The sequence below is a fragment of the Coregonus clupeaformis genome, chromosome 17 (assembly GCF_020615455.1).
Source record: "Coregonus clupeaformis isolate EN_2021a chromosome 17, ASM2061545v1, whole genome shotgun sequence".
NCBI classification, from domain to species: domain Eukaryota; kingdom Metazoa; phylum Chordata; class Actinopteri; order Salmoniformes; family Salmonidae; genus Coregonus; species Coregonus clupeaformis.
Window position 1 is genome coordinate 71,747,685 of NC_059208.1, and position 16,195 is coordinate 71,763,879.

The following is a 16,195-nucleotide window of genomic DNA, read 5'->3' on the forward strand; positions in this document are numbered from 1 at the left end:
CCATCTCACCTGCTTTTACACTATGATTTGAGTATTAGATGTTCAAGGTTTCTTTTGATTTTGATATTTTTTAAGGAATAGTTTCACCATATTAATACAAGAGTTCAGTTCACATAACACGGTTGACATTCAAATGAGGGACAGGTTTTTTTAAAGCTTAAAATGAATCACTAATCATATGAAATCAATAATAATCTTCAGAAATAACTTTGTCAAAGAAATAAATAACTAGGGCTTTACAATGATGGTGAAAACCTGGAGAAATGTTGGGGTGAAGTGGGTTAAAATCTTCCTGGAAGTCACAGAGGGTGCACAGAGGGATGTCAAAATGCTGAATCTTCGCACTTTAACAAGTCTTTATTCATATTCAAATCTTTATTAAAGGGCACTTCAGGCTTTTAAAATTAAATATTGGTGCATCATTTCTACTTAAAATATCAAAGGCACTCATTTCATGGAATGACCCTACCGCATTGTAGCCTCTTCAAGTTTTAATGTATTGCATTGTTTGTATCTGATGATACCCAATGTTAAAAGATAATAATGTGTTGCTCTGTCCTCTGTTTAGATCAAAGATAAGTTACTACAGTTGATGGACAAGAGGAAAGACATGATTGACAAGTGGGAGGACCGACGGGAGTGGTTAAGACTGAGTAAGGATTTTCATTCATACTTTTTTCTTGTCACTAGTTGGGCATATCCAGTCCCACTGGACAAATGTAATTTGTCATTGTATTGTGACATGCAATTATTTATACAGTGGGGAAAAAAAGTATTTAGTCAGCCACCAATTGTGCAAGTTCTCCCACTTAAAAAGATGAGAGAGGCCTGTAATTATCATCATAGGTACACGTCAACTATGACAGACAAAATGAGAAAAAAAAATCAAGAAAATCACATTGTAGGATTTATAATGAATTTATTTGCAAATTATGGTGGAAAATAAGTATTTGGTCAATAACAAAAGTTTCTCAATACTTTGTTATATACCCTTTGTTGGCAATGACACAGGTCAAACGTTTTCTGTAAGTCTTCACAAGGTTTTCACACACTGTTGCTGGTATTTTGGCCCATTCCTCCATGCAGATCTCCTCTAGAGCAGTGATGTTTTGGGGCTGTCGCTGGGCAACACGGACTTTCAACTCCCCTCCAAAGATTTTCTATGGGGTTGAGATCTGGAGACTGGCTAGGCCACTCCAGGACCTTGAAATGCTTCTTACGAAGCCACTCCTTCGTTGCTCGGGCGGTGTGTTTGGGATCATTGTCATGCTGAAAGACCCAGCCACATTTCATCTTCAATGCCCTTGCTGATGGAAGGAGGTTTTCACTCAAAATCTCACGATACATGGCCCCATTCATTCTTTCCTTTACACGGATCAGTCGTCCTGGTCCCTTTGCAGAAAAACAGCCTCAAAGCATGATGTTTCCACCCCCATGCTTCACAGTAGGTATGGTGTTCTTTGGATGCAACTCAGCATTCTTTGTCCTCCAAACACGACGAGTTGAGTTTTTACCAAAAAGTTCTATTTTGGTTTCATCTGACCATATGACATTCTCCCAATCCTCTTCTGGATCATCCAAATGCACTCTAGCAAACTTCAGATGGGCCTGGACATGTACTGGCTTAAGCAGGGGGGACACGTCTTGCACTGCAGGATTTGAGTCCCTGGCGGCGTAGTGTGTTACTGATGGTAGGCTTTGTTACTTTGGTCCCAGCTCTCTGCAGGTCATTCACTAGGTCCCCCTGTGTGGTTCTGGGATTTTTGCTCACCGTTCTTGTGATCATTTTGACCCCACGGGGTGAGATCTTGCGTGGAGCCCCAGATCGAGGGAGATTATCAGTGGTCTTGTATGTCTTCCATTTCCTAATAATTGCTCCCACAGTTGATTTCTTCAAACCAAGCTGCTTACCTATTGCAGATTCAGTCTTCCCAGCCTGGTGCAGGTCTACAATTTTGTTTCTGGTGTCCTTTGACAGCTCTTTGGTCTTGGCCATAGTGGAGTTTGGAGTGTGACTGTTTGAGGTTGTGGACAGGTGTCTTTTATACTGATAACAAGTTCAAACAGGTGCCATTAATACAGGTAACGAGTGGAGGACAGAGGAGCCTCTTAAAGAAGAAGTTACAGGTCTGTGAGAGCCAGAAACCTTGCTTGTTTGTAGGTGACCAAATACTTATTTTCCACCATAATTTGCAAATAAATTCATTAGAAATCCTACAATGTGATTTTCTGGAGAAAAAAATTCTCAATATGTCTGTCATAGTTGACGTGTACCTATGATGAAAATTACAGGCCTCTCTCATCTTTTTAAGTGGGAGAACTTGCACAATTGGTGGCTGACTAAATACTTTTTTTTCCCCACTTTATGTATTAACCCTAGATGACTGACAGGGCACTGTTATGAAGCCACTGAGCAGCCATTTTGGTACTCCTCCTCCCTCCATTTAAAAAAAGATTTTGGAAGCTATAGAAATCAATGTTAGTATGTCTACATTCATTTTTGACAAGTATGTTCTATTACAGACACCTTAATGCATTCATAAAAATTATGTTTAGTAAACTGAACATGAAAATAAAAAATATAATAAAAAATATAAACATATTCCCTAAAAACATTTTTTTGGGAGAGTACTAATGTTACTGTCCCCACAACAAAGAATTACTTAAATACATGTAATTTTGTCCTTGAAACATTTTATTGAAATACTGTATACTTCCATTCATTCCTATGGAGGCCGATGGCTTCAAAGCCTCACGTTGGCCATTACATAGCATTAGCAATCCGGGGTTTATACACATCTGTCACGATCGTCGAAAGGAGGAGACCAAAGCGCAGCGTGTTGAGCGAACATCGTAGACTTTATTATAAAGAAACCACGATCAAAACAACAAACCAAATATGACGAAAGTGAAGTCCAATACTGATAATGACTAACAGCAACAAGGAAACAAAAACCCACAAAACCAAGGTGAAACCACACAGTATAAATATGGCTCCCAATCAGAGATAACGAGCCGACAGCTGACACTCGTTACCTCCGATTGGGAGTCATATGACTAATCAACATAAAAAACCAAACATAGAAATGAAACAACTAGATCCCACATAGAACTACACCCAAATGAAAATGACAACCCTGGCTCACTACTAAAAGTCCCGAGCCAGAACGTCACAGTACCCCCTAAAGGCGCGGACTGCACCGCGCCTCACAACCCCACAATAGGGGAGGGCTGGGTGGGTGTTGCTCCCCGGAGGCGGTTCCGGCTCCGGGCTTGACCACCACCCCACTATAGTTACTACCCGCTTTCTTAACCTCCTCCCAATGACCACCCTCCACTTAAACCCACCTGGATTAAGGGGCAGCACCGGACTAAGAGGCAGCACCAGGCTAAGGGACAGCACCGGACTAAGGGGCAGCACTGGACTAAGGGGGCAGCACTGGACTAAGGGGCAGCACCTGACTAAATGGCGGATCCTGGCTGGCTGGCTCTGGCGGATCCTGGCTGGGACGGCTCTGGCGGATCCTGGCTGGACGGCTCTGGCGGATCCTGGCTGGACGGCTCATGGCTGGCTGACGGATCTGGCTGCTCGCGGCTGGCTGACGGATCTGGCTGCTCATGGCTGGCTGACGGATCTGGCTGCTCATGGCTGGCGGAAGGCTCTGGCTGATCCCGTCTGGCGGAAGGCTCTGGCTGCTCCTGTCTGGCGGAAGGCTCTGGCTGATCCGGTCTGACGGAAGGCTCTGGCTGCCCCTGTCTGGCGGAAGGCTCTGGCTGATCCTGTCTGGCGGAAGGCTCTGGCTGATCCTGTCTGGCGGAAGGCTCTGGCTGATCCTGTCTGGCGGAAGGCTCTGGCTGATCCTGTCTGGCGGAGAGCTCTAGCGGCTCCGGTCTGGCGGACGGCTCTGAAGGCTCATGGCAGACGGGCGGCTTTGCAGGCTCAGTACAGACGGGCAGTTCAGACGGCGTTGGGCAGACGGACAGTTCAGACGGCGTTGGGCAGACGGGCAGTTCAGGCGCCGTTGGGCAGACGGGCAGTTCAGACGGCGTTGGGCAGACGGACAGTTCAGGCGCCGTTGGGCAGACGGGCAGTTCAGACGGCGTTGGGCAGACGGACAGTTCAGGCCCCGTTGGGCAGACGGCAGACTCTGGCCGTCTGAGGCGCACCGTAGGCCTGGTGCGTGGTGCCGGAACTGGAGGTACCGGGCTGAGGACACGCATCTCAGGGCTAGTGCGGGGAGAAGCAACAGGGCATGCTTGGCCCTGGGGACGCACCGTAGGCCTGATGCGTGGTGCCGGAACTGGAGGTACCGGGCTGAGGACACGCATCTCAGGGCTAGTGCGGGAAGCAGCAACAGGGCATGCTTGGCCCTGGGGACGCACATAAGGCCTAGTGCGGAGAGCAGCAACAGGGCATGCTGGACCCTGGGGACGCACATAAGGCCTAGTGCGGAGAGCAGGAACAGGCCGGGCTGGGCTGGCGACGCGCACCGTATCCCTGGTGCGAGAGGCCGGAACAGGCCGGGCCGGGCTGGCGAGCGCACAGTATCCCTGGTGCGTGGAGTAGGAACAGGCCGGGCTGGGCTGGCGACGCGCACCGTATCCCTGGTGCGAGTGGCCGGAACAGGCCGGGCCGGGCTGGCGAAGCGCACCGTATCCCTGGTGCGTGGAGTAGGAACAGGCCGGGCTGAGCTGGCGACGCGCACCGTATCCCTGGTGCGAGTGGCCGGAACAGGCCGGGCCGGGCTGGCGAGCGCACCCTATCCCTGGTGCGTGGAGCAGGAACAGGCCGGGCTGGGCTGGCGACGCGCACCGCATCCCTGGTGCGAGTGGCCGGAACAGGCCGGGCCGGGCTGGCGTCGCACACCGTGGACCTGGTGCTTGGAGTAGGAACAGGCCGGTCCGTACCGGGAACACACACCACTGGCCTCAACCGAGGATCAGGAACGGGCCGGACCGGACTGGCAACACACATCAGTCTTTCACGCCGTGCCACAAACACTTCCTCCCTCTACTCGCCAATGGCTCCCGTACTCCGTTAGCCTTCTCTCCTTTTCTCCCTGTGGCAGCCTCCTGCTGCCCAGCCGCCCAAGCCATGTGCCCCCCCCAAAAACATTTTTGGGGTTGCCTCCCGTCCTTCCGACGATGGCCCTGCCGATGCCGTTGCTCCTCTCGCCGTCGCCTCTCCACCGTCTCGCTCCATGGTCGGCGATCCATACCATCCAGGATCTCCTCCCAAGTCCAGGACCCTTTACCGTCCAACAGTTCCTCCCATGTCCAGACCCTTTGCTCCTGGACGCGCTGCTTGGTCCTTTTGTGGTGGGTTTTTCTGTCACGATCGTCGAAAGGAGGAGACCAAAGCGCAGCGTGTTGAGCGAACATCGTAGACTTTATTATAAAGAAACCACGATCAAAACAACAAACCAAATATGACGAAAGTGAAGTCCAATACTGATAATGACTAACAGCAACAAGGAAACAAAAACCCACAAAACCAAGGTGAAACCACACAGTATAAATATGGCTCCCAATCAGAGATAACGAGCCGACAGCTGACACTCGTTACCTCCGATTGGGAGTCATATGACTAATCAACATAAAAACCAAACATAGAAATGAAACAACTAGATCCCACATAGAACTACACCCAAATGAAAATGACAACCCTGGCTCACTACTAAAAGTCCCGGAGCCAGAACGTCACACACATCATTGCATGTAAAATGTAAAATATGTGTAAAATACATTGGATTTGCAAAATGTCTTCAACGTAAACTGTTGTTTTGAGGGGGAAATCTAGCGTTAATGTGTCTGAATGAAACTTTATGTGCTGGTATTTTGGCCAGGTCTCAATTGAAAATTTGATTTAAAAATAAAAATAAAAAGGGAACTATCCAATCTGTAGATACTAGCCAAGTAGATCTTCAAATGTTGATACAGTCTATTTGATTACATTGACAACCAAACACAATTCAATATACAATTTGTAATATAGTAATTAGCCTAAAGTGAAGGCTATCTTACAAACTAATTTAACAGTATTTATTCATTCAACCATAATGAGTAAAACATCCATGGCTGTGTTTTGGGGTTACTGTAACTATAAATGTCTTCTTATGTAATCATAGAAAGCGTGCCTTTTTCAAGATAGCATGCAAAGGTCACAGGTTTGTGGAGGTCTTCGCAATGGCTATAATAATCTGATCACTTGCACCATGTACTTTTAATGCAATCTCAACTGCAATTCAGGTCATTTTGTTGTACTATTAGGTGAAGCACTGTGATCACACGTTCAGTCGTATATAAACTAAATATTTAAAAAAATTCTCACATTGGAACTTTGTTGCGCTTTTAAATGGTTGAAAGCGCAGTGATAACCCATTTACAGTGGGGGGAAAAAGTATTTAGTCAGCCACCAATTGTGCAAGTTCTCCCACTTAAAAAGATGAGAGAGGCCTGTAATTTTCATCATAGGTACACGTCAACTATGACAGACAAAATGAGAAGAAAAAAGTCCAGAAAATCACATTGTAGGATTTTTAATGAATTTATTTGCAAATTATGGTGGAAAATAAGTATTTGGTCACCTACAAACAAGCAAGATTTCTGGCTCTCACAGACCTGTAACTTCTTCTTTAAGAGGCTCCTCTGTCCTCCACTCGTTACCTGTATTAATGGCACCTGTTTGAACTTGTTATCAGTATAAAAGACACCTGTCCACAACCTCAAACAGTCACACTCCAAACTCCACTATGGCCAAGACCAAAGAGCTGTCAAAGGACACCAGAAACAAAATTGTAGACCTGCACCAGGCTGGGAAGACTGAATCTGCAATAGGTAAGCAGCTTGGTTTGAAGAAATCAACTGTGGGAGCAATTATTAGGAAATGGAAGACATACAAGACCACTGATAATCTCCCTCGATCTGGGGCTCCACGCAAGATCTCACCCCGTGGGGTCAAAATGATCACAAGAACGGTGAGCAAAAATCCCAGAACCACACAGGGGGACCTAGTGAATAACGTGCAGAGAGCTGGGACCAAAGTAACAAAGCCTACCATCAGTAACACACTACGCCGCCAGGGACTCAAATCCTGCAGTGCCAGACGTGTCCCCCTGCTTAAGCCAGTACATGTCCAGGCCCGTCTGAAGTTTGCTAGAGTGCATTTGGATGATCCAGAAGAGGATTGGGAGAATGTCATATGGTCAGATGAAACCAAAATAGAACTTTTTGGTAAAAACTCAACTCGTCGTGTTTGGAGGACAAAGAATGCTGAGTTGCATCCAAAGAACACCATACCTACTGTGAAGCATGGGGGTGGAAACATCATGCTTTGGGGCTGTTTTTCTGCAAAGGGACCAGGACGACTGATCCGTGTAAAGGAAAGAATGAATGGGGCCATGTATCGTGAGATTTTGAGGGAAAACATCCTTCCATCAGCAAGGGCATTGAAGATGAAACGTGGCTGGGTCTTTCAGCATGACAATGATCCCAAACACACCGCCCGGGCAATGAAGGAGTGGCTTCGTAAAAAGCATTTCAAGGTCCTGGAGTGGCCTAGCCAGTCTCCAGATCTCAACCCCATAGAAAATCTTTGGAGGGAGTTGAAAGTCTGTGTTGCCCAGCGACAGCCCCAAAACATCACTGCTCTAGAGGAGATCTGCATGGAGGAATGGGCCAAAATACCAGCAACAGTGTGTGAAAACCTTGTGAAGACTTACAGAAAACGTTTGACCTGTGTCATTGCCAACAAAGGGTATATAACAAAGTATTGAGAAACTTTTGTTATTGACCAAATACTTATTTTCCACCATAATTTGCAAATAAATTCATAAAAAATCCTACAATGTGATTTTCTGGATTTTTTTCTCATTTTGTCTGTCATTGTTGACGTGTACCTATGATGAAAATTACAGGCCTCTCTCATCTTTTTAAGTGGGAGAACTTGCACAATTGGTGGCTGACTAAATACTTTTTTCCCCACTGTAGGTGACAATGAAACCAAAAATCAGACATTGTTTTTCCATTGGAATGTGGTTGTGCTTTTAAATGGTTGAAAGCATAGTGATAAGATAACTTTTGGCTGTCTTTCTGAGTGTGTGAATGTAGGTTGTCCTCTGATTGATCAACGTCTCAACCAAATATTACCCAATTGTCCACGTTGAAATCACTTGGTGTGCCCAGTGCAGTACTGTCTGGGAGCTCTTCTCTGATTCATAGTATTTAGTATATGATTTTTAGACAGATCCATTGCACTAACATTATGAACAATCCTTCATTGTCCCTCTGGAAGACTGTTTCATTATGTTCCTATGCATACCTTGGAATGTGATGATGACACATCATAAGCCTTTGTAATTTTGCTGGAGGATGAGGAACTGTCCCTGAAGTGTTGGCCTTGTGTAGAGCTGGGTTGTGTTCATTAGGCATCAAACAGAAGAAAACAGACCTAAACTAATCAGAAAAGCTAATTTTTATTTTCCGTTGCAAAACATTTTTAAAAGTTGACCGTTACGTGCCCTAATGAATACAACCCTGGTGCACTTCTGTGTACTTTCATCAATCTGGCCCCTCTCTATTCACCACATGTCCTCTGCCAGACTGGTCTTATAGACTAGACATAACATGGTAAATGTAAATCCGGGACACTTAAATTAATATGATATGTTACGCTTGGTATGGTTACATAAGATAGAAGGTTACGTAAGGCAAAAATGAAAGGAGTGTGGTTGGTCGTGGTGGATGGGTAGGCATATAACGCGTACGTCTAGCTACGGTTGTGTGTTCGAATTTCATCACAAACAACTTTAGCATTTTTGCCAATTAGCAACTTTGCAACTACTTAATACTTTTGACCTAACCCTTCCCCTAACCTTAACCCTTTAACTCCTAACCTTATTCCTAACCTTAACCCCTAACCCCAACCCCTAGTGTTAGCTAAAGTTAGTGTTAGCCACCTAGCTAACGTTAGCCACAACAAATTGGAATTCTTAACATATATATGTTTAGAAAATTCGTAACATATTCTATGTTTTTGAAATTCGTAACATATTGTACGAATTGCAATTCATAACATATTGTACGAATTGCAATTCATAACATATCATACACATTTTAATTTGTAACATATCATACAAAATGGATGATGGACATCGACAAATTAATACATACCATATGAAACGTAACATACAGTGAGGGAAAAAAGTATTTGATCCCCTGCTGATTTTGTACGTTTGCCCACTGACAAAGAAATGATCAGTCTATAATTTTAATGGTATGTTTATTTGAACAGTGAGAGACAGAATAACAACAACAAAATCCAGGAAAACGCATGTCAAAAATGTTATAAATTGATTTGCAATTTAATGAGGGAAATAAGTATTTGGCCCCCTCTCAATCAGAAAGATTGCTGGCTCCCAGGTGTCTTTTATACAGGTAATGAGCTGAGATTAGGAGCACACTCTTAAAGGGAGTGCTCCTAATCTCAGTTTGTTACCTGTATAAAAGACACCTGTCCACAGAAGCAATCAATCAATCAGATTCCAAACTCTCCACCATGGCCAAGACCAAAGAGCTCTCCAAGGATGTCAGGGACAAGATTGTAGACCTACACAAGGCTGGAATGGGCTACAAGACCATCACCAAGCAGCTTGGTGAGAAGGTGAAAACAGTTGGTGCGATTATTCGCAAATGGAAGAAACACAAAATAACTGTCAATCTCCCTCTGCCTGGGGCTCCATGCAAGTTCTCACCTCGTGGAGTTGCAATGATCATGAGAACGGTGAGGAATCAGCCCAGAACTACACGGGAGGATCTTGTCAATGATCTCAAGGCAGCTGGGACCATAGTCACCAAGAAAACAATTGGTAACACACTATGCCGTGAAGGACTGAAATCCTGCAGCGCCCGCAAGGTCCCCCTGCTCAAGAAAGCACATATACAGGCCCGTCTGAAGTTTGCCAATGAACATCTGAATGATTCAGAGGAGAACTGGGTGAAAGTCTTGTGGTCAGATGAGACCATAATGGAGCTCTTTGGCATCAACTCAACTCGCCGTGTTTGGAGGAGGAGGAATGCTGCCTATGACCCCAAGAACACCATCCCCACCGTCAAACATGGAGGTGGAAACATTATGCTTTGGGGGTGTTTTTCTGCTAAGGGGACAGGACAACTTCACCGCATCAAAGGGACGATGGACGGGGCCATGTACCGTCAAATCTTGGGTGAGAACCTCCTTCCCCTCAGCCAGGGCATTGAAAATGGGTCGTGGATGGGTATTCCAGCATGACAATGACCCAAAACACACGGCTAAGGCAACAAAGGAGTGGCTCAAGAAGAAGCACATTAAGGTCCTGGAGTGGCCTAGCCAGTCACCAGACCTTAATCCCATAGAAAATCTGTGGAGGGAGCTGAAGGTTCGAGTTGCCAAACGTCAGGCTCGAAATCTTAATGACTTGGAGAAGATCTGCAAAGAGGAGTGGGACAAAATCCCTCCTGAGATGTGTGCAAACCTGGTGGCCAACTACAAGAAACGTCTGACCTCTGTGATTGCCAACAAGGGTTTTGCCACCAAGTACTAAGTCATGTTTTGCAGAGGGGTCAAATACTTATTTCCCTCATTAAAATGCAAATCAATTTATAACATTTTTGACATGCGTTTTTGTGGATTTTTTTGTTGTTATTCTGTCTCTCACTGTTCAAATAAACCTACCATTAAAATTATAGACTGATCATGTCTTTGTCAGTGGGCAAACATACAAAATCAGCAGAGGGATCAAATACTTTTTTCCCTCACTGTATCATACTAAATGGAGTGTCTCAGATTTACGTACAGAATGATATGAAATGCTCTGAGACCACGTTGGCTCTGTTGATAACTAATGCTTGTGGGCTAAAGTGGACAGTGAGTGTTTCTGTTTGGCAGTTCCCCCATGCCAGAGGCCATAAGTTAGCTACAACATTGAAAGGAAACAATTTAAATTGGGCCTTCTCTCTTCCAATTTTCCCTGCTGACTTTCCCCTGTGTCTCTCTTTGCTCTGCATGGTCTAGTTTTGGAAGTTCACCAGTTTGGGAGGGATGCAGGGGTGGCAGAGGCGTGGCTGCTGGGACAGGAACCATACCTGTTCGGCCGTGAGTTGGGGCAGAGCGTGGACGAGGTGGAGAAACTGATCAAGAGGCACGAGGCGTTCGAGAAGTCGGCCGCCACTTGGGAGGAGCGCTTCTCAGCGCTGGAGAGGTTGACTACGGTGAGTGTTTTGGCGGGTTGCAATTTTTCTGTCACATGTGTCATGAATGTTTATGGTAAAACGATTCTTACATTTTCAGTCCTATTCCAGTGGGTATTTGTAATGTTCATAAGGTTTCAATAAGAAAATATTGTTTAGTGAACAGCTATCTTGTGCTAGTCAATTATTCAAGTTCACGTACTAACATTGACACCTAGTGTTAACTGCATGTTGACTGCATGTCATTACAGTATTTACCCAGTATTTCATGAAAAATTATGTGGTAATAATATAATCTGGTGCGTTCAAATTATTCAACATAATTGGTAATAATTGGTACAAAGTTTTGCATGTTCCAATGAATTCCAAAGAAACTACAATGTAATCATTAGGTAATTAAATTAGCTACCATTTTTCACATCTTTAAGTCCCAGGTAAATAGCCAACGTTAAAATTGAAGTGTGACCCATCACTCTTTGAAGGTGGTATTGCCAGATTAATTTACTCAGACAAAGGTGGTAAAATGAGACTGAGGTTCCGTTGTGTCTTGTTCTTCCAGTTGGAGTTATTGGAAGTGAGAAGACAGCAAGAGGAAGAAGAGAGAATGCGGAAACCCCCTTCGCCGGAGCCTTTACCGACGCAGGACTCACCACTGCAGAGGTAAGTGTAGTGGTGTTGGTAAAGAAACAGACCAGGGTGTGTTTCCCAAAGCCATCGTAGCTAATGGTAGCATGTTACTTATCTCAAAGACCCAGACTCATTCCACTCCCAGACTCATTCCACTCATAGAATAACAAAGTGCTTCCTTTTACGTATTTCAGTGTTTCCCAAACTCTGTCCTGGGGACCCCAAGGGGTGCATGTTTTGGTTTTTGCCCTAGTACTACACAGTTGATTTTAAATAATCAACTCATCATTAAGCTTAGATTATTTGAATCAACTGTGTAGTGCTAGGGCAAAAAACCAACATGCACCCCTTTGGGTCCCCGGGACCGAGCTTGGGAAACACTGACATATTTTGTTTAGAAGATTGACTTTCAAACAATTGTGACACTTTCAAGTAAATCAAGTTAGCTATGAAAATCACCACAGGCAAGTTGTTAGGTAGCTCATACTTACTCATCTTCGCTGATTCGCTTCCTGATGATCCCTTTCTACTGTATATTCTCCACAGTGGAGTAGAGAACGGACTGCAGAACGGACTGCCCTCAGACCAGGATTCCCTACAGGTAAGTTACTGTTCCAAAGCTTACCACCAAAAATATGCCAGCTTTTAGGACCAATAGACTGACTAGGGCCTTACTTCTCAGAGCTTTACATTCTTACATCTCACCTAAGGTGCATCGTTTGCATCTGAGCCATTTCCCAGAAAACATAATTGCATTAAAGCTGAAGAATGAAATATTAATATTTTGAAAAATGGTATATATGAAATATGAATTACGTTATTTTGGTGCCATCCATGTCCCTTCAAATTATAATAATCATTAATGTTGGTGCATGACGCCACTGCTGTCATGGCCACCTCTTGTGTAGGTTCATTTTTACCAGCCCACAATCTGCATTTTGTCCTGCGCTACCCTGTCATCCCAGTAATTCCTGAATCACTACTAACTACAAACTAAGACCCAAGTATATGTAGATCAGTGAAGCAGCAATGCCTGCTTGTGCATGCCTGTCACATGTTTGTTTATGTCTGTTAATACTCATTATTTGATTTATTTAAATGCAATATATTTGATCTGTAAGGCGTTATTAGTGAGAAGTGTAAAGATGCCCCTAAGAGAAAAATGTGTTTGTCTATCAAAATAATTGTTCTTGATTGATATCAAACCTAGTGCATTGGAATGGTATTACAGTGCAGACCTGGGTTCAAATACTATTTAGGGTATTTCAATTACTTTCAAAGACATTTCAAAGTAAATATTTATATATTTTTTTATTTGAAAAGACAAGTAGTTGATTATTGGAATGTATTTGGAAGTACACTTGGAAAGTATTTGAAACTCAAATACACTTCCATGCATGTAACCCAGGCATTTGAAAATAGTATTTGAAATAAGTATTTGAAAATACTTTCAAATAGTAGGCTATTTATTGGAAATTATTTTAAAATACTTTAAAATACTTCCAATAGCAGTAGTTGATTCGGGCCACATTATTTTAAAGTACTCAAATAAACAGAAAATAAGTATTTACATAACAAATAATCAAATACATATGTATTTGAACCCAGGTCTGCTACAGTGTAGGTATAAGAATAGAACAGGATCTCTACCCCCATGTCTCACAGTTACTGTGCTTTGATAATTATGCAGAACTTTAAGCTTTAGGTCATTTTTGTCCTTAAAAACACAGACAAAATGCTTGTTGGCCTCAGGTTGACATTATCAACAGGTCCGGCTCCAGGCATAAGCAACATAAGTGGTCGCTCCTGACCCAAAAAAATAATATATATATATTTACAGTATTTAATTTTTTTTAGGAACTCAGACAGGGTCTCAACTTACTGTTGAGAGTTAGAATAGTAGAATACACAAGGTGCAATTTCAAAATTTGGTTGTGCATCAGTAGTTTTTCTCTTGTTATGGCAGTTGCTAGCTAGGTTTCCATCCAATTGGCTACAGATTTTCATGTGAATATTCTAAAATCCGCATAAAGAAAACATGTGTTTCCACCATATTGACTTGTTGTGGATAAAAATCAGTGCGTGATGACATTGTGCACACCCAACATTTTTTGCTTAAGTTTTAATGTACCGAATAAAAAAAGTTAAATGTGTTTCCATCGCCTTATCAACTCTACCTATAGTTTTGTCACAAAAACTGTTGCTTTAAATAGCAAATATGCCTACTCTGCTTTTGGCACGTGCGCTCTAGCCAACAGATTCAGTGCAGGTAGGCTGTGCGGGTAGGCTAGTCTACATGATGAGATTATTATGGATAAGAGCGAGAGTATTTTTACTGGTCAAACGGCAGTCAAGCATCGATCATCATGTCACCAGAATCAGACCCTCAATATTTATTGGAAAAGGAGCATCAAGATCACCGGGCACTTCACCACCCTGTGAAGTCCATCATAAATTATTTCATCTGTAGCCTAGTAAATTGCATGGTTTCCCGAGTCGTAGTGGGAGGACCACACACAATAGCATCACAGATAGAACAATGAGACAGATATTTCACCAGATGTATAAATGTGAAGCATCCACTTGGCGTTTCCACTCATGGTAGGGAGAGGAAGCCAAGTGTCTGGCAGTGGGAGATGCTGGAACGAGATACATTTTGGCCGACATTCTGCACATTTTCTCATCGATGAAACATTTGATCTAAATACAGTTTTCTGTTCCCAAAACTAGAATCTGTTACAAACAGAGTGGACTAAGTTTTGTAGACCTTAGCCTTTGCTAATGTTTTAAAAATGTGCATTGTTTAGAAGGAGTGCAAAGTCGAATTGAGTTATTGCACACGCGCACTTCACAGTGTAGGCGTTCCCTAACGGAAATATGCAAACGTATGCTACAATGCGCCAATAGGATCTCGTTAGCTCGTGCTTGGCTCTGCTCACCTCCTTGCTTGTTCTGCCCACTATGACTAATTTGTTCCCATTTGAAATGACGGGCTGTGGTCTATCTTGGTTTAGTTATAAAAATCTAAAAAGCTATCTAAACGTGTAGTAATCATGGTCAAATACTGACCTCCAGGGGGCCCCCATAGATTTTTTTTTTGTCACTCTCTCTCAGATATCATTAACATGGCATAAGTCTTGGCAAAATATCTAAGATTGCAGGAAATTGCTATTAAACTACAAAGATTTCTCTCCACTCCATGGCAAAATGGGTAGAATTGCAGAAAGCTTGCTTTAAAACTGAAACATTTTCTTTACTCCCCATGGCAAAATGTGTAGAATTGCAGGAAATTAATTTAAAACTTAAATATTTATCTCCGCCGTCAAGAGGGGGGCACAAAAATGTTTAGCTCACAACCAAATCTCGCTTAGGGCCCCCCAAAAGGCTAGGGCCGGCACTAATTACCAACAATGATGACAACTCAAAACGACCTATTGCGTAATAACACCTGTCGATTGGTTTAGCAGTACAACAGCAAAGTAGTGCAAAGGATTTTTTGTTGTTGTTGAGACTAGAAGGACCCTTGGTCAAAGATAATGTGTTTTGACAAGAGTGAAGTGGTTATGGAGTGGCAGAATGGAGTTTGCTCATGCCTCTTTAACAGACACATTCTCTACATATATCCTTCTCTATCATTCTCCACCAATGCATCATTATGTGGTGTGTTCTGACAAGCAGTACATAAATTGGCAGCTTTTTAAAGTTTCCCATCCATTCCTTTAGCTTCTCTCTAAGGTTATATTGAGCTCTCCAAACAACACCTTTCAGTGGTTGTACATGATCTCACATCTGATTCATAATCTTCTGTCACGAAGCTTAGTCAATGACAATGCTTTGCTCTCTATAGAAGTTTCTTTTTTACCATTGCAAAGACCTGACAGAAATACTGAATTAACCCAATTGTATTTGTATAACTGTCTTACAAATAAGTTTGTCACAAAGTGCATAATAGAATGAAAAATACATGTTTAATCTACTCATGGATCAGTACTGTTTCATTTTACATAGTCATCCATTTAAACATATGTGGACATTCATTTTAGCCTTTTAGTGGTGTTATAGGTCCGAGACCCAGCACCTATGATCCAAATGAGAGCTAGGCAGAGCTGAGACACAGTACCTTTCGTTATTTGAATGATCTAATGGAAAATGTGTTGTCCACATTTAATTTTCCACAGCCAACAACACGAGTAAGCAGCAGCAAAATCAGACAACCCCATAGTAGAATAGTTGACCTACTCAATTGTTCTGCCTGTCGGTCGCATTTTATGCGAGAAAATAATATTCCTCTCGAGGTGCATTGAAATTGCGAGTGCCGCACAGGGAGAGAAATATGCATGCC

At 43.2% G+C, this 16,195-nt stretch overlaps 1 protein-coding gene across 3 annotated transcripts in view; it reads left to right on the forward strand.

The window, feature by feature from the left end:
- The window catches only part of LOC121572333 (spectrin beta chain, non-erythrocytic 1-like), a 136,691-nt gene that overhangs the window by 116,993 nt on the left and 3,503 nt on the right, over positions 1 to 16,195 (forward strand). For all 3 annotated transcript variants that reach the window (XM_045226504.1, XM_045226502.1, XM_045226503.1), the window contains 4 exons: positions 569 to 653; positions 11,051 to 11,247; positions 11,786 to 11,886; positions 12,400 to 12,454. In XM_045226504.1, the coding sequence (XP_045082439.1) occupies positions 569 to 653; positions 11,051 to 11,247; positions 11,786 to 11,886; positions 12,400 to 12,454 (438 nt within the window). The remainder of the gene's footprint in view (positions 1 to 568; positions 654 to 11,050; positions 11,248 to 11,785; positions 11,887 to 12,399; positions 12,455 to 16,195) is intronic.